We start from the raw sequence: 23,422 nt of genomic DNA, 5'->3' as shown, positions 1-23,422 counted from the left end.
ACACATCAGAATTTATGGTTTAGTCTTCATCGTTAATTCTATATCACTATTCCTAAAATTCACTATAATTTTATTCAACTCATCAAGGTGGCTTTAATGGATGTATCTTTTTTCATTTGGAGAGTGAACAATAGCCTTTTCAAATATAAGTAATTTGTAAGAGATTTCTTTGTATATAAATTTTCAAGTTTTAATATTAGTTGGCAGTTGTATCCTCTTCTATAACCTTGCAAAGTACCTCATTACCCTTATACAACAGAATAACACTGCGCTCTTTCCATAAGTTCATTCTCTCCATCAGACATTGTTACAAGTATAGTCCTCCCATTTTTCAATGCTTTGGACAACATCTCTACTGTGCTCCACTTTTCCTCAAAAATCATATCATTTCTCTCTCGTCACACGATACAACGCAAAGTGAGGTAAGAGATTTTCCAAAGGTTTTACCTCTAACAAAACTCCCTAATCCTCTATAAGAAATGGTCATCATGTTGCATATACTCCTAGGTGAAACCCAATTCATCCTGGCTAGATTGAATAACTTGTGTCATACACTTAAAAGTTATCAGATGATGTAGACATGGATGGTCAATCGACTCTCCACTCCCCATACATAAGTTGCACCAATCAGGACTAAGAGATTTATAAGTTTTTCTCAACTGTAACATTGTCATTGATGTTCACTTTCTTGTATGCCACTAATTATGCAAAGGCCTTGACCTTAGATAGGACTTTAGATTCCATACAAATTTGGTTGGAAAGAAAGGAATTGTAACTAATAAATTGGACAAGGCGAAAAAAACAAAAAAAAAATATCAAGAATAAACCTAAAGAGGATATAGACCAAGCTCTTGTGTCTAGGACAAAAGGAGACAAGTGCACTAGAGTGAGTGAAAACATAAGTCTTTCAAGGTTCTCAATTTCCAAATCCTTAAGGTTGAGATGAAAGTTCATATTTCAATGAAGATTGCAATTCCTATGATCCTCTTCTTTTAATAGTAACTCCTTCAATTCCCCCTTCTTTAAGGCCCTTAATCTTGAAAGTTCAGGGGTCAGATTTCACTCCTGCTCACTGATATCAATCCTAACAATGTTTGAAAGAATGTTCTTTTTTCTCTCTTTAAAATCTCCAAAATGCACCTTATTCCAGTCCTTTAGTTTAGATTTGACAAAATGTAGCTTCTTCATTAATTTATGACCTTCCCAACCTTCAACCTAACATTCACACCACTAAGAACTAAATCTTTCCTTATAATCTAGGTGAAGCAACCACATGTTCTTAAACCTAAATGGAGCAAACCCCACTTCAATGCATCAATATCTAAGACGATGGGGAAATGATCAGATGTCAGTCTAGGAAGCACTTCTTGAAGGCTTTGAGGGAAACTTTGCTCCCACTCATTTGAGTATAAGAATCTATCCAACATCTTGCAAATAGGAACTTCTTGCATGTTTGACCAAGTAAAAGATGCATTTCTAAGTGGAGAGCTGATTAATTCACTCTCTTTTATAAACTCATCAAAAACCTTCATGCTAAGGGTTAACCTAGAGCCACCTAACTATTTTGAAATTCTTCTCATGACATTGATACCGCTCTCCCAACACGCCATTTTTTTTTTTTTGATAAGTAAAGCAAATTGTATTAAAACAGAGGCGAGAAGCTACAAAGCATACAGGGGATATACAAAGCAACTAGCACCTCTCAAAGCAAAAAGAAGACCAACAGAGCGTCACCACCCCTTAATTGGACGCTAACCACTCCAAGAACCCTATAAGGGATAGACGTGTCTCTCCAATATACAATCTAGCCCAGCTCCATAAATTACAAATAAAAGAATTTTTAAGCTTTTGAATATCTAACACTCCCCCCCTAAAAGTTAGTCTATTTCTCTCATTCCAAACCGTCCAAAAAATACACAATGGTATGGATTTCTATATCTTTTTCCTTTTCTTCCCCACAAAAGGGCCCCTCCAACTAGTTAAGACCTCCTTTACAGTTTCTGGAAAGACTCACTGCACACCTGATAACCCAAGGACAATATTCCACAAAACTCTGACCACTATACAGTGAATAAGTATATGATTTACAGTTTCTTCTTCACACCCACACAGAAAGCAACAATTAGGAAGCTGCCATCCTCTTTTCTGAAGCCTATCAAGAGTGAGCACCCTCCCCCATGTAGCCTCCCAAGCAAAGAATGCAACCTTGGTTGGAACTGTATCCACCCAAATACATCTTGACAGATAAACAATATCATTGGGATTGGCCAACAAGTTGTACGCTTCTTTGACCCTAAACTTTCCCTTTTTTTCCTCCCTTCCAACAGACTGAATCTTCCTCCATAGAGGGCTTGTAACCCCTCAGAGCATAGAGCAAATCCCCTATCATATCCAACTCCCAATCATTAAAATCCCTCAGAAATCTTAGATTCCAACCCCCTTGACAGAAATTCTGATCCCACATCTCCTCCACCGTAGCATTCCTATGGGAAGCCATAGCAAATAGATGAGGGAAATTTTGGGACAACGTTGTACCAGTACACCAAACATCAGTCCAAAAACTGATTTTGCTTCCCTTCCCAGCTATGAACACCATGTTATCCCAACACCAATCAGTTTCCTTCAAAATTTCCTTCCACACCCCTACTCCGAACGCCCCATAAGCCCTCTTAGCTCTCCAACCATGACCTTCTTGCCCGTATTTCGCCATTATCACTTGTTTCCAAAGATTATCTTTATCACAAGCAAACCTCCAAATCCATTTACCAAGCAAAGCTTTGTTCAAGAGCACTAGCTTCCTTAAGCCTAGCCCTCCCTTGTTCTTGTCTGCACAAACCACCTCTCACTTAATTAGATGAGCTTTCCTTTCCACATTTCCCCCTCCCCAAAGGAAATCTCTTTGTACTTTTTCTAATCTTCTAGCAACTGTCTTAGGCATCCGGAATAGAGACATGATAGATTGGCATGCTAGCCAAGGTGCTCTTTATGAGAGTGATTCTCCCACCTTTGGAGATATATTGTTGTTTCCACCGTACTAGTCTCCTCCTCATTTTCTCTTCCACCCCATCCCACACAAAAGGAGCCTTGTTAGGGGCCCCTAATGGCAATCCCAAATACTGAGAAGGCAACAAACCCACCCTACACCCTAATTTTGCTGCCATCTCCTCAATCTCCTCCACCACACCAACTGGGATGATTTCACTTTTGTCCAAATTAATCTTTAGGCCTGAAGCAACTTCAAACCAAAATAGAATCCAGCTTAAATGTGTTAGATGCTCTTTATTAGCCTCACTGAACACAACTGTATCATCAGCAAAGAAAAGATGAGAAATTTTTAGATTGTGTCTTCTTCCACCCCGAATACTACACCCTAAAAGGTAACCCCCAACAACAGCCCTCCTAATTAGAGCATCTAGAACCTCCATTCCCAAAACAAAGAGATAAGGAGATAAGGGATCTCCTTGGCGAAGCCCTTTAGAACTCGGGAAAAATCCAGCTAGAACCCCATTAACTAGAACTGAAAACTTGGTTGAAGATAAACAACTCCACATCCAACACAACCACTTCGAACCAAATCCCATTTTTTGTAAGGCCTTCAACAAAAAGTTCCAGTTATTGCTATCGTACGCTTTCTCAATATCCAATTTGCATATGAGCCCTTTCTCTTTTCTTTTCAGCCACGAGTCTATCACCTCATTCGCAATTAAAGAAGCATCAAGGATTTGTCTTCCCATCACAAGGCGTTCTGGGTTGGGGCTACCACTTTGCTTAACACTCTCTTGAGTCTGTTAGCTAACACTTTAGCTAGCAACTTGTATAGCCCCCCCAACAGACTAATGGGACTAAAATCCCTAAGATCAACAGCCCCCCCTTTCTTAGGAATCATAACCAGGAAAGTATTATTGAGACTTTTGAGAAAGGAACTTTGCTCATGGAACTCCTTAAACATCTCCAAAATCTCCACTTTCACAAATTCCTAACAGCTTTGCCAAAACGCCATAGTAAAACCATCCGGCCCAAGAGCTTTATCCCCATTCATCTCCATCAAGGCTAATTGGATCTCATTTTCAGAAAACGGAATCTCTAGATTCTCTGCTTCTTGCTGGCTGATTTGATCTAATTAAAGCCTCCCAATATCCGCCTTCCACCTCGAATCTTCAGAGAGCATCTGCTGATAAGCATTAGCAACCCCTTCCCTCACTTCCTGCTCCTCTAAGAGCCACACCCCATCAATTTTAATTCTGTATAGAGAGTTATTGCTACGGTGAGCATTTGTCATCCGATGAAAAATCCCGTATTTTTATCCCCTTCCTTAAGCCATATCTCCCTTGAGAGTTGTCTCCAATGACTTTCTTCCATGAGGACCCATTTTTTATAACTTTCCTTTGCTTCCTTTTTTAACTTTGTCTCCTCCAAAGACAGACTTCTCTCACTTTCCACCCGGTCCCAGTATTCCACCTGCTACAAAGCTGAACTTTTATTGCCTTCCAGATTTCCAAAGACCTCTCTATTCCAAACTTTTAGTTTCTGTTTGATTTCCTTCATCTTTGCTGCCAATCTATAGCTAGCAGTGCCTCTGACCTCAATCCCCCTCCACCAATTTCGGATAAGATCTAAAAAGCTCTCAACCTTTAGCCACATGTTTTCGAACCTGAAAGGGGAAGGACCTCTCCTTAGCCCGCCCCCCTCTAGAAGAAGAGGGAAGTGATCAAAAATAGGACGAGGCAGTCTTCTTTGTAGCACACCACTGAACTGATCTAACCAACTAGGAGACACCAGAAACCTGTCCAATCTAGCCCAGGACTAGTTGTTAAGGTCCCCGCTCCAAGTAAACACTCCCCCTTGCAATGGAAGATCCACCAGTCCTAAATCATCAATAATATAAGCAAACCTCCTCATGGTCGGGGTTATTCTCCCTTGCCTGCTTCTTTCTCTTTGAAAGAGGGTAATATTAAAATCACCCCCTAAGCACCAAGGCTCTTCCCAAATTCCTCTAATAGCCCCAATCTCTTCCCATAAGCATTCCCTTTCCTCTTTGGTGAAAGGACCATAGACTCCCGTAAACACCCAGACAACCCCATCTTCCACATTCTTGAATCTGCATGATAGAGAGTACTGGCCCTCCTCCCAATCCAAAATTTCCAGCAACCTTTTATCCCAACAAATCAAAAGACCTCCCACTGCCCCATCCGCATCCAAAGCCCTCCAATCTAAGAATCTTCCCGGGCCTAAGCTTCTCACCACACCCTCCGACATTGGCTGAATTTTTGTCTCCTGAATACACAGTAAGTCAACCTTTTGATTCCTTATGAATGTCTTGATAATTTTCCTTTTGGACCTGTCATTTGCCCCCCTCACATTCCAACTTAACAACTTTAGCTTCATTAATCTACTGCAATCTGATCCCCTTTGCCCTGTGAAGGGCCTTTTTGCTTATTCCCCTTCTCATAATTAACTGAGCACTCCAGCCTCTTCAATTCCCTTTTAAATTTTGACTTCTCCAACAACTCTTTGCTATGAATTCTCTCCCGTCTCTTTCTTATTTTGATCAGAAAACTCAGAATTTCCTTTTCCAGCCCCTCTGTCGAAAAGCCCAAGAAGTGACTAAACTTTGCCAAGCTACTTTCCTCCCATCTGTCCTCTTTCTCACTCCTGATCTCTTGAGGCTCTGTCACATCTGAATCCCACTCCACCCCCCTAACCATGTTACTGGTGTTAGTGAATTCTACCAAGTCCCAGCATCCATTGCTATCCTCTCCAGGTCCAACTTCATTTATTTCCCCTAGCACCCCAGAGCGATCGTAAGACTCCCCCTCCGAAGCCCAATCAAAAGAATAAGGGATAAGATGAGAAGACCCATAGCCCCTTTTCCCCTCTATTTTTAGACCAGAATCATACCTCATGGCTTCCTCTACCAGAGCCTTGTCTGTTGCTGAAAGAATAGCTTTCTCCTGTTGCTTCCTTAGTTCCTCTATCGCCCAGATAACTAAGTGCTCTCCCTTTGAAAAGCTCCCGTTGCTAGCTATTCTGCAGTCCAGGAGACATTCCTTCTCCTGGGATCTTCTTACTTTGACTTGGGCCATGGACTTGCCTGGTCTGGCCCCATCCAAATCAGACGTTGGGCCAACCCCATCACAAGCCCATCTCTTGGGCTGACCAGCCTCTGATCCAGCAGAAATAGCCACCACTCCCTTTAGCTTTAGGCCCATCAATTCACTTTGTAACCGCGGCCCACAGGGCCTCTTCTCTAAGCCCCCGGTCACTGATTCTTGGGCCCGGTCTGCTATCCCATCCCAGCCCAAGCCCCTCTCCTACACACCCATCCCCTTATCTGATAACATCAGCACCTCGGGCCATTCGAAAACTAATTCTTGGGCTATGGGCTTAACTGGTCTGGCCCCATCCAAAGCAGACGTAGGACCAGCCCCATCAAAAGCCCATCTCTTGGACGGTCCAACCTCTGACCCAACACATTCAGTCACCACTCCCTTTAGCTTTAGGTCCATCGACTCACTTTGTAAACGCGGCCCACAGGCCCTCTTCAATGATCCCATGGTCGTTGATTCTTGGGCCCAGTCGGCTATCACCTCCCGGCCCAAACCCCTCTCTTGCATACTCATCCCCTCATCTGACAATAGCAGCGCCTCAGGCCTTTCGAAGGCCGATTCTTCCTCCACGCGTGAGCCGGCGCGTGAGAAATCATCACCCCTGACCTTCCCACTTTTTCGACTGTCAACCCTAGTCTTCTTCACGGACGATCTAAGCTCCCACCAGAGGACAAGGGCATAAACTTCCTCCTCAACCCCGATCTCCAGCATACTCGGCTTAACTTCTCCGTCCATCTTAACCAATATCCTAGCCCATTGGAGTTCTTCCAGCTTTGCCGTCTGCGGATCGATGGCAATGAAGCCACCACACTCATCCCCCACCCTACTCAAAATAGTCAGGTTCCACAACGAGACTGGTAGCCCAAAAATTCTAACCCATACTTCATTACTTTGTTCCTCCTCCTCCCTGCAGCCAGTCCTTGGGCTCCAATGCTCAAATCTCAACATAAGCCCTCCCATTGTTCTCTCTCCTGAAAAAAGAGCACGTTGAGCTTCATCCAATAGTTCAAATTCCAGCAAAATCCTATTTCTCTCCAATCTTGCCAGCCCTAAACTTCCTTTCAATCCCCAAGAGTTCACCAAAAATTCCCCCAATTTCTCCAAATCGTCTCCTTCACCTGACCTAGGGTTCCAACTCCCAACTATGCAATGTTCATATTTTTTCAAATTTCTATGGATTTCCTCCCGCCGTACATCCACATTGACTAAGCTTTTATCTCTACAGATTGGCCTCTTCACCACTTCCGCGAACGTTCTCTTCACAGCAAAGTTTCCACCAACCTTTTCTTCTTGTATGTTGTCCTTTCTGCCGATTGATCTTCGCAATAGCTGTAGATTTTCCGCCATTGAAGCCCATCCCTCTTTTTCTCCTCTGCCTTTTGGGGTGTAAATACTGTATTGCTTCCGCTCCGAGTCAATTACCCCTAGAAGGAGGAAGCACCCCGCTTTATTAGCACTTCGAAACAGAGAGTAAGATCTCCCCTGTTCCTTCTAGTCCTTTTCCCATCTGCCTTCTTTCTCGTCCTTTATGCAGTGGTTTAAGCCCTCCAATAGGAACCCTAAGCTCTCCACTCCCACTCGGACCCAAGACGAGACTCCTCTCTTTCTTTCCTCTATGAAGATTTGGGGTTTTCCTCCTCTCTACTAACACGAGCTCGAACACCTTAGACTCCACTACGAATCTGCTCCCCTCCCTTCTTCTTCGAAGCCCCTCATTATCTTCAGTCCCCTCGTCGTCGCGTTCTCGCATTCTCCCGCCATCGCATTCTCGCTCGCTGTCGCGTTTCGCTCTCTCTCTCCCATCAATTGAAGTGCCCAACACGCCATTTTGGAAAAGTTAGACCAAAAACATCTTGAGGCTCCATCCAGAAATCCTTCCTCAAGTTAGAAATTAGGACCATAAACTGAGGTAAGCCAAAAAGATCCTTTTTCATTTGAAAACAACTTAATTATTATCAACAAAAAAAAAAAAAAAAAAACTCTAATACCATCTCTACACGACTAAACTTGTTTGAGTCCCAAATTATCACAACTTCCCCAAATGCTCCACTCGTGGAAAGAATAGCTCATCCTTATTTCTAACCACAAATGAAAAGGCAAACCCTTCACCTCAATCCATTCCTTTCGGAAAGTCCCCAAAATAGTGGAATTTACATTCAGATTTCATCTATGCACCTTGACTTCTATCTTTTCACTCACTGGAATAAACCTCTTCTCATGTAAATATTTCGCTAGATCAATAGACTCCACACAGAAAATCCCTTAGGTCTCAGATATAAGTGTAATGGCAATCACCCCTTTAATCCCCAAAACTTTGGCAAAAGCTCTACCTATTGCAATTCCACTCACACCTACTACCAATGGTTCACAAACCCATACCCTGGCTCACCTCCCCATAGATTCAAGACCTTGTCTTCTTGACCCTTCCATAGCCACCACACTAGCGAAACTACGTCTAGGAGGGTCCAAAACTGGCTTAACCTTCTCATTTGCTACTTTACGATTTCCCATGGTACCCGCAAATTGGGAAGGACAAAACATCACAGATGCTATAGCTTCTCCTACTACATCTCACCTCCTACTCTTATATCCTTCTAAAATGACCACAAAAGTTGCTTTTTGGCTTGTCATGAACTCAATGATTCAAAAACATCTACCAGTAGGGTTTACTAAAACCTCCAAAAGATGTGCTCTGCTATTTACAGTTAAAACCCAATGACCTGTCCATCTTCGAAGCCTTCTTTAAATGGTCCACAAACCATTCAATCTCTTCTTTCTCAAATCCCAGTGAAAAGGAAGCTCCTTGACTACGTTTAGACAAAATCAACCATAATCCCCCATTCTCCCCAACAAAACACACTTGAAAGCATTTCCTTTTCGCCAAACAAGTCCTACTCCAGATGTCTACAGTTGTCTGATTGTTGATTTCCACCATCTTCTTCCTGCCACCCATAGACATGTTGCTCAATAGTCAGTTCTCTAGCAAATATAACCAGAATGCATAGTTTCATCTTAATATTGGCATGAGGCATCATGAAACTGCCCTCTATGCACCATTATACCATCATCATCCCCTAACAAACTAATCTTATCTAGGTTCTAAAGTCTAGGAGTACTAACTAAAGCGCTCATTCAAGTCTCCAGAGCTTAACCACCTTAACCTCCTTCCTTAAAAATATATAAAAAATAAAAAAGCCCCAGAAAGATTATTTCCAGACTGTTCAGCTCATACCAATGCAACTAGTTAGAACACCAAAGGAACCTTGAAAAAATTTATGACATATCAGTAAAATGACAATATGTGCTTTATTGAATGTACTAGACTCCTAGTGTTAGGCACCACATACAGTTGAGCTTCCATATATACAAGAAGTTGTCTGTTGACATTTGATATTTTCGATGTCAATGCTAAATGACAATATGCATTTTTTCAACCTAAATGTAACTTAGCAAAGAAGAATAAATTCAGGAACATGACACATTTCTAAAAATGATGAGTGGATGTATATTTTCACCATAACCACAAATCCGAGAACAAAAGAACGAAAGAAAATACTAGGTTAAGAATGTACACTTCCAGGAAAAACTTCATCTAGAAAGTACTCTTTCTGAGCGACAGCTGATCTAAATCTTGAGTCAAAATAATCAATACTCATGACTTAAGCATTAGGTATGTAGAAGGGTCAAAGAGTGATATTACATCATTATATAAGATTAAGAAGTATTCTGGGACTGGACCAAGGAATCAATGATCTATATCATTCTGAGGGGAACATATGTACAGGAAGCTGAGATGTACTAGTCAATTGATTAAAAAACCAGAGAGGGAAAGAAACTGGTCTGTGCCTGTGTGATGGAGGTAATCAAAGGGAAGGAAAGATCCAGTGGAGGGAGAAGAATCCAATATGGTCATGTTTAATGTATTGATGTTTTCTTTACCACATGAAAATGTCCATGTTTCCTTTGCTATATTGAAGGAAGGTCATATAACCCACAATAACATTAACTACAACCTGGGTCATAAAACCTAAAGAGTTCCATGAGGAGGGCTATGTGCTTGGTCCCATTGCCTGATAGATACAATCTTTCACAGCCTATGTCAGAAAATATAACATATCCACACTGAGGAAAATTTTGCATAAGTTTTGATGATGAAATAAAACATATTGAGGGAAAAAAATTAAAGATAAGATGCTTAAATAATTTGTACAGAAACTTGGAAAAAAAAATGTTTTTCCATTAAATTACCTCCTTATCTTTATCTCCAGCAACAACACAGCCTTTTGAATCATATGCTTCAAACTTCTGCAAGAAATGAAATGCATAATTTGCCAACACCTTAGTGGATGGAGTTAATTAACAAAAACAAGCAATTGACATAGAGAAGGTCAAACCAAACCACATAACACATATTCAGGCAACCAGGCCTACAAAACAAACCAATCTAAAGCAACAGAATTCCATTACAGGGACAAAAGATATTATAAAGGATGACAAACTAACATAAGCAAGGAAAAAAGGTTGTAGGACATTGAAAACATGTTTGTGTGTGTGTCACTGTGTCTGCGTGCGCATGTGTGTGTGAGAGAGAGAAGGTGAAGCATGATGTCCAGAAGGGAAACCTAAAATGGTCGATTTCAAAAGCACATAGCTTCAATAGAAGGAGGTATTCTATTTAATAGCATAGAAATATATAACAAATATTATACAAGGCATCGGTCCTTACTGAGAAAAGAAAATGAACAAAACAGCTAAATGGTTAACAAAATCAAGTAAAGTTCAGTGAGAAGTATTTAAAACAGAGAATACAAACAGTCCCATTATGCTCTCAAGTTGATGTTCCTCCTAAGTGGAAAATTGGCGTCAAAATTGGCTGATATAAGATCTCCATTCCCAATTTAACAAAGGTCAATGATATTTCCACTGCAATGAGCATGTCATTGACACACCATGGTGTAAGTTCCTACCCTTCCTTGAGTTCCCCCATCTTATCAGTCTAAAAAGGCATAGAAGATCCTTTCTTTTTGAGGTCTCTTAGTAGGCCCTGAATGTTTGGTTAACCCAAATTAATGAAGAAGTAACCATCAGAATTCGAGTAGATGAATTCACTAAGAGGTGGCCTCAGACACAAAGAAGGTATAAGCAAGGATTAAAAAAAAAATCACAAAATATTGTCGATATTTCGCTGATTTTTCAGGTTTCGGTTGTTACCAAAGCAAAACGATGCACAAAAATATCAATCTGCTGATTTTTCTCTTATATTTTGGCATTCTCAACGATATTTCCTGAAATATTGGTTCTTTCATGATTTTTCGCCTGACTTTTCCGATTTTTTTGGTTGGGTCAAAGCAGCTGACTCGGTCAAACAGCCATTCCTTCTTGGTCAAAGCTGGTAAAAAATTGGTTTGTCTCGGCTTTTTGTGGATGGGGGATTCAAATCCACACCAAAAGGTTTCATGTGAACCTATGATGAACACTGGGACAAGTTTCCCCTTTAGTTAGATACATACACCAAAATATGTGTATTGCAATTCATTATAAAAACAAAATATTAAAAGAATATTTTAATAAACAAATTAATTATAATTATTTTATTTTTAAAATTTTATTTAATTGATTACCAAAACTATTATGCAATTTTCTTAACAGGTCTTCTTTTATATCAATTATATATATATATATATAATATTTATTTTATATCATTGAATAAATGGATCATAAAATATTAAATATATTTTTAAGTTAAACATATTATAATCAAATGTCACAATAATATTGCTGAATAATATTTAATGTAACTTAATAATGAATGTATACTTATCAAATTCATAGTTCTGATCAACGCACACGATATTATTGTCGAATATAACAAAGTATATTATGCATATACATATCAATTTCATCAACAAAATAACTTTAAAATGTCTATTATTACTTCTTATATCATTTTTTAAAATTTTTCCTAACATTTTTATAAGTTTTAATCAATTTTTACCCCACCAATATTTTGTGTCAAAATATCCATTGATATTTCTCGACATATCTGTAAAATCGAATTATCAAAATATCCATCAAAACCAATACTTTCATCCTTGGGTATAAGCAACGGAGTAGGGATTTAGGACAACAGCTCCCCAATTTTTGGAGATGCATGATAAAGGCATGGGTGTTTTTGAACACAATCAAAACCAATAACTGAGAGAGAATTACTTAATATTTTCAATGGTAAGTGATATATGTTTCCATAACTATCTTCAAAAATCTTTTTGACCTAACAAACCAAATGCAGCAATACTACACTTCCTAAAGCATCTTATACGATGCAAAATCATGAAGAGAAATGAATGTGGTGAATTAGCTTCACAAAGATACAAGTAAAGTTCCAAGCACCATTTGAACTTAACAGGTGCAATATTTATGAATGAATTTTAAAAATAACATCTCAATTAACAGGACTCAACAATTCAACAGTAGACCATTGAGTTTTTAATTTAGCGACACTGAATATTAAGATTATCAAAGCTCACAATTATATCAGACAAAAAGGTGCATTACATGAATGATTTAAAAACTGAAATTGTACAGAGTATTGCATGATACATTTTTTTTTGATAAAAAAGTATTGCATGATACATTTATATCTTTACATGTAAATCACAGACTACTCAAGTGATTAAGCGTAATGTAACAGAATATACCGATCATGATTCATAAAAAAATCATCATTTTTGATAGAAAATGTAGGATAAAACCAAGTGGAAATTAATACCTGCTTAGTCAGAAACTCAAGCGTAAGCTGTATGAAAGCTTTATTCATGTCATTTCGATCAATTGATATCTGGAAACAAACAAGTATTCTATAATTCATGGAAAACACCTTAAATTGATTCTAAATAGGAACAGCAATCAGCATGAACAGAACCAGTCACAAGCAGCTCGGTCTCAGCTCCTTGGGTCATTTAGGACAGCATTTTACTTTGGAAGTTGAAGTTGAAGCCATGATTTTAAAGGAAAATTTTGGTATTATGAATAATTTATTGAACATATAGTAGCTTCATGTATAAAGTTAAAATAGAGCTTTCACATAACATGTCCTTACTTCTGTATTGAACTCTTCTAAAACCAGATGCACTTTTGTTAAAATCATCGGGGACATTATTGGGCTTAAAAGGGGCTTTTGGCTTCCAAAAAACCTAATCCAAACATGTCAGGTTTGTTCAAGCTTGTTTTCCAATTAAACAATTAAAAACCTTATTTTAAACCTCACTAATCAAGGAGTTGAGCTTGAATTCAGGCTTGCTGTTAACTTTTAACACTACACATTGTTGTTTACAGGCTTGTTCAAGCTTGTTTTCCAATTAAACAATCCAGCTAAAACCTCATTTTAAATCTCACTAATAAGGAGTTGAGCTTGACTTCAGGCTTGTGGATATGGTGCTGCTCACTTTTTAACACATGAAATACTGTTGTCTACATCTCTGCTCTGCACATGAGACAGCTTGTGTTCAAAGCACAACGTAATCTTAAGTTCTTGCTTTCAAAAAAAATTGTTTAGATTTTATGGAAATGGCATTTTCCAACACTGCATTCTACTTTAGAGGGCTTTCATATGTTAGACTAGTCATTTCTTTTATTTTGGAATTTTATGTTAAATCAACTTTTCCAAATCTTGTCATTGATGCAAAGAATTAGCATACTGCAGGGGTGAAATATGTACTGAGGCCTGAATAAACCCTTAATCTACTGAAGCAAGCACAAACATGTGTGGGTTTACTCAAAACAAGCTCGCACAGTCCTGAACCTGATGATTAGTGTGCCTCACTCAAGGTGATTGGGCTTCAGCTAAAAAATGCACGGCCTTGTTTCGTTATCACTCAAACCAGGCTTGAACACAAGCCATCAATGAAGCCGAGCCACAATAGGCTGATGATCAGTTTAGCTCTCTCAGGATGATAAAAAAGGATGGAAAAAAAAAAGGCTAACTTCATAGAATATGCATGGATGCAAGGGAGGCAATTCGTGTAAGTGGGTCATGTTTGTATTGTGTCAAAGCCTATGCATTCTACTACATAAATCAACCCAAACCTAACATGAACAATAATTGTATTAAAAATATAACACAAATACTGCCTAGTAATTAAACACGTAACATGTCGTGTAACCCATTCAACCCATTTAATAATTAGGTCCTCCTATTTAATAATGAGGTTGAGTTAGGTCTTGAAAAAGTCTATACGATTAATGCCTCAACCAAACATTTATGATTCAATTGACTTATTTGTCTAAAAACAAATTTAAAATGAGTCAAATATGAGTTAAATAGTTTAAAGTTATGATTAAGTTAATCAACATAATTATTAAATGAGTCATTTCAAACCAAATTCATGTTATGTAGGTTGACCCAAAAACTATCAATGCAGGTTGACACGAATTTCACCTAGACCCGATTATACTCAACCCAAACCGGCAAAAAGCATGTTGGGTTCGAGTCATGTTGGTGAATTGTATCAAGCTTTTTCATCCCTACATGAATGCACACCATCCGTTGGAATGTGCTATTTTCATAATCGGGGTTCATATTGGCAAAAGAAGAAGAAGAATAGTGTCATCAGCAATGTGATGTTGGTGTGAAGATAGCTTGTTCTAGGTGTGGACCAAAACTTCACAAGCAGATCCTTATATTAGATCCTTCACCCATGTACTAGAGGCCATTGCATTGTATTAAAAGACACGTTTAAATCCTGCCTAGGCCCAAAACACAGCCACTCCCTAGTTATACAGCCGCGTTTTCTAAGCCATGTGTTTTGTTAGAAAGGCACACCTTGTTTACTTTAGTTTTCCTTTTTAAACACTTTCATTCTTGAAATTTTTAACTATATATTGAAATTTATATAATATCATTACTTTTGTATTAAAAGCTTCTTTCAAATTTGTTATTGATTTGATTAGATTTTGGACCATATTTTATAAAATTGGCATCCATCCTAAGTCACTTTTCACTTCACTAAGGCATATGCCTTGTATTATATTTTATGCCCAAGCTATAGGAGACTTATACATCTTAGGTGCACCTTGCGTCTTTTATAACTATGGGCCCCTATCAAGGAGGTTTGGGGTTCCAAGCCGCCTCCTGAAGCAGGTTTCTTCACTTGAGGAGAAATGAGGAGAAAATTCTTACAATCAACCAACTTATGAAGAGGCTTTGGCCTTTGGTCAATCATTGCTACCTGTGCAAGCTACGGGAGAAATCAGCCAACTGCATCCTTATCCATTGTGGTAAAGCTCAAATCTTGTGACATCTTCTCCCTCTTCAGTCTTTCTTAAGTGCTTCCTTAATCCAAAAAGGTGGTTTACTTGGTTGGCATATCAGTTTCATAGGCAATAAGCATAAAAAAGGTAGGAATAACTGCTCCTTTATGCTTTTTTTTCAAGCATTTGATAAGAGAGGAATAGCAAAACTTTTGAGGATTTGGAGCCGTCTGATCAAACTATGAAAGAGTCTTCTATCAGATCTTTATTTGAGTAGATTCTTGACTTCATTGATTGTTGGGGAGTAGTTAATTGGTAGGGCTTCTTGCTTACCTTTTTTATTTTTTATTTTTTTAAAAGGACAAGCAAATAATGAAAAGCTTTATATACTAAGGGTTTCTTCAACAGTCATTGGTGCCACAAATGGATTCACATAATGCAAATTGAAAATCAAATCCTAAAGTTTGGGATTCCAAGGTAGATGGGGACATATGAGGGAGATGCCTAGAGATTCACCTTCTCACAATTCACCAGAGACTAAAAGGTTGGCGAGGGGCAAGCAAGAATATAAATGAAACTTTTTGCATATATGGAGCATTTTTACTTGATCTTATCAGTTATGTTAAGCATGCAATCTAGTTTACTCTATTGGATGGACAACAGAAAACACACACACACACACACACACAAATATATACATTGCATGAGTTCTTGTCCATACCAAGAGAACAGAACAAGCAGTGAGAAACATTTCATATATTTTGACATTAGTTTTCCTACTTATACAAACATTCAAGTAATACAGCAAGTACTTATATAGTGTCAATCAAAATTCAAATAAAAGAAACGGATGACACTTACCATTCGAGCTCGCAAAGTTCGTATTTTAACAACTGGTTCAACCATTTCCCAATACACCTTATGCCACTTGGATTCTCTTTGTTTAATTTCATTCTTGAGGGCCTGTGAATATTAAACCAAACTGAGCAACAAAAGTATATATCTTACATAAAATGCATCAGAATGCTTAAGACAGGTAGCAACATAACTGAAGCAAAAATATATAGACTGGTCTAAGAAAAGAGCGACATGGCAGCAAGAAAAGGAACATACGGAGTACATGTTCTCGGTAACTGATTTCCTTAATGATGCTTTAGCAGAATTTGCTATTTGAGAGTTTATCTGGAAGAGAAAAGAATATCCAGTACAGGTTGACAGAAATTCCATGTAATAGTGATGAAAAATCTAAATATATAAAGAAGATACAGTAGTAAATAAATAATCAAGAAGGCAGATCAAATATAGGGAACTTGTCAAGCAGAGTGGGATGGAACAGACAGACTTGGGCTGACTGCCCATGCAACAGCAGATAAATACTTATTACAAGGCCTGACACCAGGTAAAATTGAGGACAACTTCATTGTTTTTAATAAAAAATAAACATATTCATTTTATTGAATTGTAAATAAAAAGGACAGACAATAAACAAATTCATTCTATTGAATGGTGAATAAAAAGGACAGACAATCTTTCCAAAATGTAGAATTGCTGGTCAGAAAGTAAAAACTTATAGCTCCACTTCATTTGAGAACCAGTGAACATGAATTGAGCCTCCCTCCCTCCCCCTGCCCCTCCCCCTCATCATCTCCACTGTGTCACCACCCCACTTCTCTCTCTCTCTCTCTCTCTCTCTCTATCCATCTATCTATCTCCTCCCATTCTTCCCTCAATAACCAAAGAACAATGTTTGCTCAAACCCATATTCTTTTCAAGAACAAAGGTTTCTCCAATGTACAAAGGAATAATGCTTACCTGTCTTGTTCTGCCAAATAAAGTCTCTGTACAGTCCCTCTAAATTGCACAGAGGGCAGTTTTACCTCCCTTGTCAAGTTGAAGGTGACAAGGATAAAAGGGTGGCAAAAAAGAAGGGGGTCAAGGGGGTGAGAAAATTCATGGTTGCCTAGGAACAAACAGAGAATATAGCTCTAGATAGAACTGAATTGTGAGAAAAGATTCATGTAGTCGACTCTAAGTAGTTGGGATTAGGGCTTTGATAAATTAACTTGACTTTAACTCCTCACATTGAAAAGTTTGGCGACGCAAATCCTTTTGAATTAGGATGTAAGGTGAAAGTATAAAAGGATATCAAAAGATAAGTTATTTTCCTGAAGAAATTTCCTTCAATCTAGACACCCCACAGTTAAGTAGACCAAAATTTTCAATTTCATTTCAGTTGACCAAGAAAACAGAGAAAGAATAATGCTATAAAAAATTTTCAAATGGCAAACAAGCAAAGTCCTGACTTGAGTTCACAATGAAGTAAGTAGAATAATTGCAATTGTAAATCAAAATTCAAAAGCATTGCAAAAGAGCACCTCCTTATATAAATCTACAGCCTCCGTATAAAACTTCTGTCTTGAATAGCCAATTTTCCTTAATTTAGCAACTGCATATGCACTTTTTAGCTGCAAAAAAAACCAATAAAAATTGTGACAAACTTACATATCAATAAAGAACTGGGTTTGCTAGGCTAACACCAGCCCTGCATCCTAGACTTACACGTCACTCACTGAAAATATGAAATACCAGGTAATTACAATATCTTCTATCTAAACAAAGAAAGTTATAAAAAGTGCACAACAATTTTTAAAATGATAAACCAAGTACAGCAACCAAGAAAGAAAACAAGAAGCTTAAATACTGATGCAATTTCCAAACCACCATTACTTGGAACTATTTATCAGTAGCATTCAAGAATATCACCTCTAAAACAATATCCTCTTTCGTTCTTCTCCAACCATTTCTTGTGAACCATCTGATACACAAAAGATCAGCAGTAGTGTGTGAGGACAAGAATACATACTCTACTCAATATGTAAGAAAGATATGCAAATACAGAATAAGGTCCACCAAAAAAATGAAAATAAATTACACTCATGTGCAACATAAAACATAAACAGCCCCTAGTGAAAAATAAGCACATGAACAGAATTAATTGTCAATTCTGTGTTAAATACTAGTTGACTTGACACAATCACACCATGATGCACATGTCTGATACCTGTTTGGAAACTTGCATGAGTATGCACTATTTCAATCTTTCTAACATGCAAAGGAAACATGCATATTGTGCGGTTTTGTAATAAAACAGCTATGGATGCATTATTACTTTCTCTGTTATTTAATAATTTATAATGCATGGAGGTGCAAGTAGAGCATTCTTCTAGGTTTTTTTTCCTTTTTTTTCTTTAGGCTGGAGTAATAAAGAGAACTCTTTGGATATTCCACATAAAAATATATGTATGTGAGATACAAATGCAAACACATAAATAAATTCCAGTTTCTGGATTTTGCTGCAGTTTCATGTTTGGCACTTCAAATCAAATTGTGATGCTCACAAAATAATACTCCAGACTTTAGCTTTGGCCGCCCTCCCTTCTATGGTATAACTATACAATAGCACTTACAAAATATAGCTACTTTGTTTCATACTGTAACTATAATTGATTCACTTCAACTCATCCAAGCAACTAATGTAGGTCCTACTTGCCTAAAGCAAATATAGGAAAATTTCCGCTAATTCATTACTAAGAGGAAAAGGGGGTTTCATAATGTCCATTACACAAATATATATTTTCTTTATCAATAAAACACTGATAATTCTTTCATATAATAAATAATTTGCAGATGCCCTCAAGCAAATAAAAAAAATAAAGAAGCAAAGACTTCAAGGTTATAAAAGAAAATATCATATTACCTTCCACACATAATAATTACAGAATAAGGTATGTCCTTAACATATCATAGATATTACATATTTATAAAAGTAAGAAAGCAGTACATTTGGACTGATTTCCAAAACAGCATGTACACAATGTAAGAAATGGGCTTACACAAAATGGAAGGAAAAAAAGTATTTTTGGTTAATTTTGATGTACAATAATTATAAAAAAACTGGAGAAAAAATTAGAAAGAAATTTCAGGTTTAAAAACAATGAATATATAATTAAGCACAATTTACATTTAAACCATTTAAGGATACTGAAAAGATAAATCTTTCGTCCAATATCAAAGTAGGGAAACTTGAGAATATTAAAAATAAATAAACAAAAGAAATCAAACAGGAGCTCACTTAGCGAGGGAATGAATAATCTCTTTTTCCAAGGATATAAGTCATTGGTTGAGTTCAATAACTTCAAAGACTTTGAGTGTGTTTGGTTGTGATTCTAAAAAACGTTTTTAATCATTCTAACACTTGAATGATAAAAATTTTCAAGTATTAAAAATATTAGAAGCACTTCCTAGAATCTCTACCAAACAGGCTCTCATTCCTTCAATCTAATCGAGTAAAAAGATAATTAACAGAGCCATAAGCTCAAAACAGTTGAAAACTCACTTAAAATTTAACTGACCTCTTCCAAAATGAGATCGGTTCACGAGGTGCATAAGGTTCATATATGATTCCAGGACTCTGCATCGAGACTTTAAGAGCTCCCTGCGTGCATGATATTTCAAATTTCCCAGCATATGATCAAATCATTCACTACACATTAGCATCACAAATAAAGTCAACATAAAATAGTTCTGTAAGCTCTATATTAACAGTATAATATCAAAAATAAAGCCCAGAGCTATTGAATTTCCTAGCCTCCAACTACCCCCCACAGGCAGTTCAACTAGCAGGCCCTCCCATTCAAGAATGGGAGGATTGAGGTCAGTCTCAGGTGTGTCTAATACACGGTTTTTGGGAGGTGTCATGTTACCTGGTCCTACAAAGTGAGTATAGGAGAGTTTTCACATAGCTTCAACAAACAGATGAGATAAATAGCACATTATATTAATTAAACAACCTACATCTGACTTTCCAGTTTAAGAAGAAATTTCAAATTATATGCCGACTAGAGGAAGAACACTATGATCCTCATGTTATCTCAATTTATTGATCAGATATCCTATTTTCATGATTATCTCAATTTATCCCAAGGTTTGAAGCTCATGTCAAACCCTAAAATAAAGCTTAGTCCAAGTAATGAAGTATGCTAACATTAACGATAACTTTTTTTTTTTTATAGACAAAGAGGACCATTAGATTAAAACACGCCAAAAAACAGGGGGCGCTCCCTATGTACACAGGTTGTATACAAAGAAAGCCCAAAACAAGGCAACAAAAGAAAGATAAAGCCTAAGAAGGATTAGTTAAACAACAACCCGATCACCCAACAAATTCCGAAAAGTGAGATAGTTCAAGTCCAAGTCCAAAAATTGTTGAGACCACTCAAGCAGGGACCCAAGAAAGAGTTTCCTCAAGCTCGTATCTGACATCTCTTCCTCTTGGAAGATTCTTCGATTTCGCTCTCCCCAAATACACCAAAACAGACAAATAGGCGCCATTTTCCAAACTACACTCCTTTTCTTCCCCAGGCCTTTCATTTTCCATTCAAGAAGCAAATTTCTCACTGATTCCGGGAGCACCCACACCACCCCAAACGAAGAAAACAACAAATTCCAAAGATCCCTTGTCTTACTACAATGAATTAGGATGTGGTTCGCCGTTTCCTCATTTTCTTTGCACAGATTGCATCTATTAACCATAGACCATCCCCTCCTCATTAACATATCTACAGTAGAAATTTTACCCCAAACTGCTTCCCAAGCAAAAAAACGAGTTCTTAAAGGGGCATACGAACCCCAAACCTCCTTTGCTGGAAATAAAGGGCTATTGTCCTCCTTCAAAGACCTATAATAAGATTTTATCTTAAAAGTTCCTTTCCTCTCAATTTTCCAAACCAAAAAATCCTCCCCTTCTTGCACCTTTACTGCAGAAATGTAACCCAAAAAGCGGTTCACCTCCTCCAACTCCCAATCTTGAAAGGGTCTTCTAAAGTGCACCTCCCAGTCCCCACCTCCACCTTCTTGTCTTCCCCAAAGATCAGCAACTACTGCAGAATTATTAGCTGCAATTCTAAACAGCAAAGGGAAGAGATCCTTTAGCTTAGAGTCTCCTACCCAAATGTCCCACCAAAATCTGGTTCGTCTCCCATTTCCAATACGAATCCTAGTTCTAAGAAAGAACTCCTCCCAACCCTTCCTAATGTCTTTCCAAAGGCCCGTCCCATAAGACTCCCTCACCTCTCTAGTGGTCCACCCACCTTGCACCTCCCCAAATTTACCAACAATGACTCTTCTCCAAAAACTCTCCCTTTCTATAGGAAATCTCCAGAGCCATTTTCCGAGCAAAGCATGATTGAAATCCTTCAAGTACCTTAACCCCAACCCTCCATGCCTCTTTTCTTTGCAAATAACCGCCCATCTTACCAAGTGGATCTTCCTTCTCTCCTCCATATCTCCCCACAAGAACTCCCTTTGAATTTTTTCCAATCTGAGTCTCACTTTCCTTGGGATAACAAAAAGTGGCATAAAGTAGATAGGGAGATTTGAGAGTGTGCTCTTTATGAGGGTAAGACGACCTCCCTTAGAGAGATATTGTTTTTTCCACGTAGCCAATTTTCTTTTGAATCTTTCGTTACCCCATCCCAAACTCTACATGACTTGTGGGAGGCTCCAAGAGGTAACTTATAACTACAAATTTACAGTGGCACGAGTAGGTCTTGTAGAACTATTAAGACACAAATATCAACTATTAGTCTTCTAAGGATGGCCTTTTAGAGAGCATTTGGTTCACAGATATCTAAATTGGGGAATGAGTATCCTATTTGCAACCATAAAATCATGTTTGGGTTGCATATAACTTAGAAGTTCTGATTTTCTGGAATATGAATCATTTCAAAAGTGGGAATATCCATTACACAAGTGTTTTTTTTATCTATTCAATAAGTAACAAAGCATTGTTACTAGGCTTTGGGCTTAAAATAAAAAAGGGACCTAGGCTTAATTACAAAGCCCTATTATAGTGGATGTGGTATGAGATGAAAGCAACAGATAGATATGCATAAATTAATAATAGAAACAAGCACACCAAGTACACAAGACATATACCAAGGGGCACCTAAAAGCAAGGCCTTGAAAGAGAAGTCACAAAAGACACCCTTACTATCAATAAGAACCCACCCAATCTAAAAAATCAATCAAATGCATTGGATCTTCTCTTATGTACTACATGCTAACCCAAGCTAGAAGATTACAAAGATGCTTCAACAAGATGGACCAGCAAAAAGGAAAGTGTTGGTTTGGTGTTGAATCAAAATCCTTTGAGATTTCTTTGGAGCTGGTCAAGGGGAAGACGATTGGAAATATTCTAGAGAGTGGTCAAGGGTTTTCCACATGGATCAAATTTGGAGAGAGGTAGGTAGCACTGTTGTTGGAGGGGGTGGAGCTTTGCGCAAAGGGAAGTCTGGAAAGTCATTCAAGATGGTGTGGAATGAAGGTGGCAGGGGCTATAAGCCGGAGCTTCGCAAAAACGACGCAGGGAGTTTTCTGCTTTGTTCAGTGGTAGTTTCAGAGAAGAAAGGGACGACATTCACAAAAACAACGCAGGGAGTTTTCTGCTTTGTTCAGTGGTGGTTTCAGAGGAGAAAGGGACGTCCTTTGCAAAAACAACTCGGGGAGTTTTCTGCTTTGTTCAGGTTCTCCTTAGTGTTTCCCAAATGAAGCGACAACCTAGGGGGATGGAGGACCCTTGCTTTCAATCTAAGAAGCATCGGTGTTATTCCCATGTCCAAGCCATAGGAGAAATCCAAGGCTGCTGTATCCTGGTTGGAGGATAGTGAAGGGGAAGTCCCTCCAAAGGGAGTGTCCTTTGCAGAAGTAGTGAGCAGGGGCATGAATGAGGTGGGCGAGGCAGTTTGGCTTTAGAGCATGCCAGAGCAGGTTTTGAAAAATTCTGAGTTTCTGAGTAAGTGCTTAGCAGGGAGATGGGGTGTCTCTGCAAACTTGGTGTCGGATTTGGGTGTTCTGAAATCTTGGACTAGGATTTATTGGAGATTAAATGGTAATCTTCAACTGTCCTTGATAGGCGGTTCCCTTATTTTATTTGAGTTTGAAAACCCTTTTGAAGCAAAAAGGGTTTAGCATTTGAGGAACAACATTTTGGAAGGGAAAATTTTACA

The 23,422-nt window shown here is 38.2% G+C and overlaps 1 protein-coding gene across 2 annotated transcripts in view; it reads right to left on the bottom strand.

Annotated features, from left to right (window-relative positions):
- LOC100244147 (uncharacterized) overlaps nucleotides 1–23,422 on the bottom strand; it is a 42,664-nt gene that overhangs the window by 3,091 nt on the left and 16,151 nt on the right. The window contains exons 5-11 of one of the 2 annotated variants that reach the window (XM_010661787.3): nucleotides 19,769–19,851; nucleotides 18,120–18,171; nucleotides 17,732–17,821; nucleotides 16,470–16,538; nucleotides 16,218–16,319; nucleotides 12,877–12,945; nucleotides 10,356–10,412 (exon numbers count right to left, since the gene is read on the bottom strand). In XM_010661787.3, coding sequence (XP_010660089.2) covers nucleotides 10,356–10,412; nucleotides 12,877–12,945; nucleotides 16,218–16,319; nucleotides 16,470–16,538; nucleotides 17,732–17,821; nucleotides 18,120–18,171; nucleotides 19,769–19,851 — 522 coding nt within the window. The remainder of the gene's footprint in view (nucleotides 1–10,355; nucleotides 10,413–12,876; nucleotides 12,946–16,217; nucleotides 16,320–16,469; nucleotides 16,539–17,731; nucleotides 17,822–18,119; nucleotides 18,172–19,768; nucleotides 19,852–23,422) is intronic. The other variant, XM_059742912.1, reaches the window with a different exon arrangement.

Source organism: Vitis vinifera, chromosome 14 (genome assembly GCF_030704535.1).
Source record: "Vitis vinifera cultivar Pinot Noir 40024 chromosome 14, ASM3070453v1".
NCBI classification, from domain to species: domain Eukaryota; kingdom Viridiplantae; phylum Streptophyta; class Magnoliopsida; order Vitales; family Vitaceae; genus Vitis; species Vitis vinifera.
This window is presented reverse-complemented; position numbering and strand designations above follow the sequence as displayed.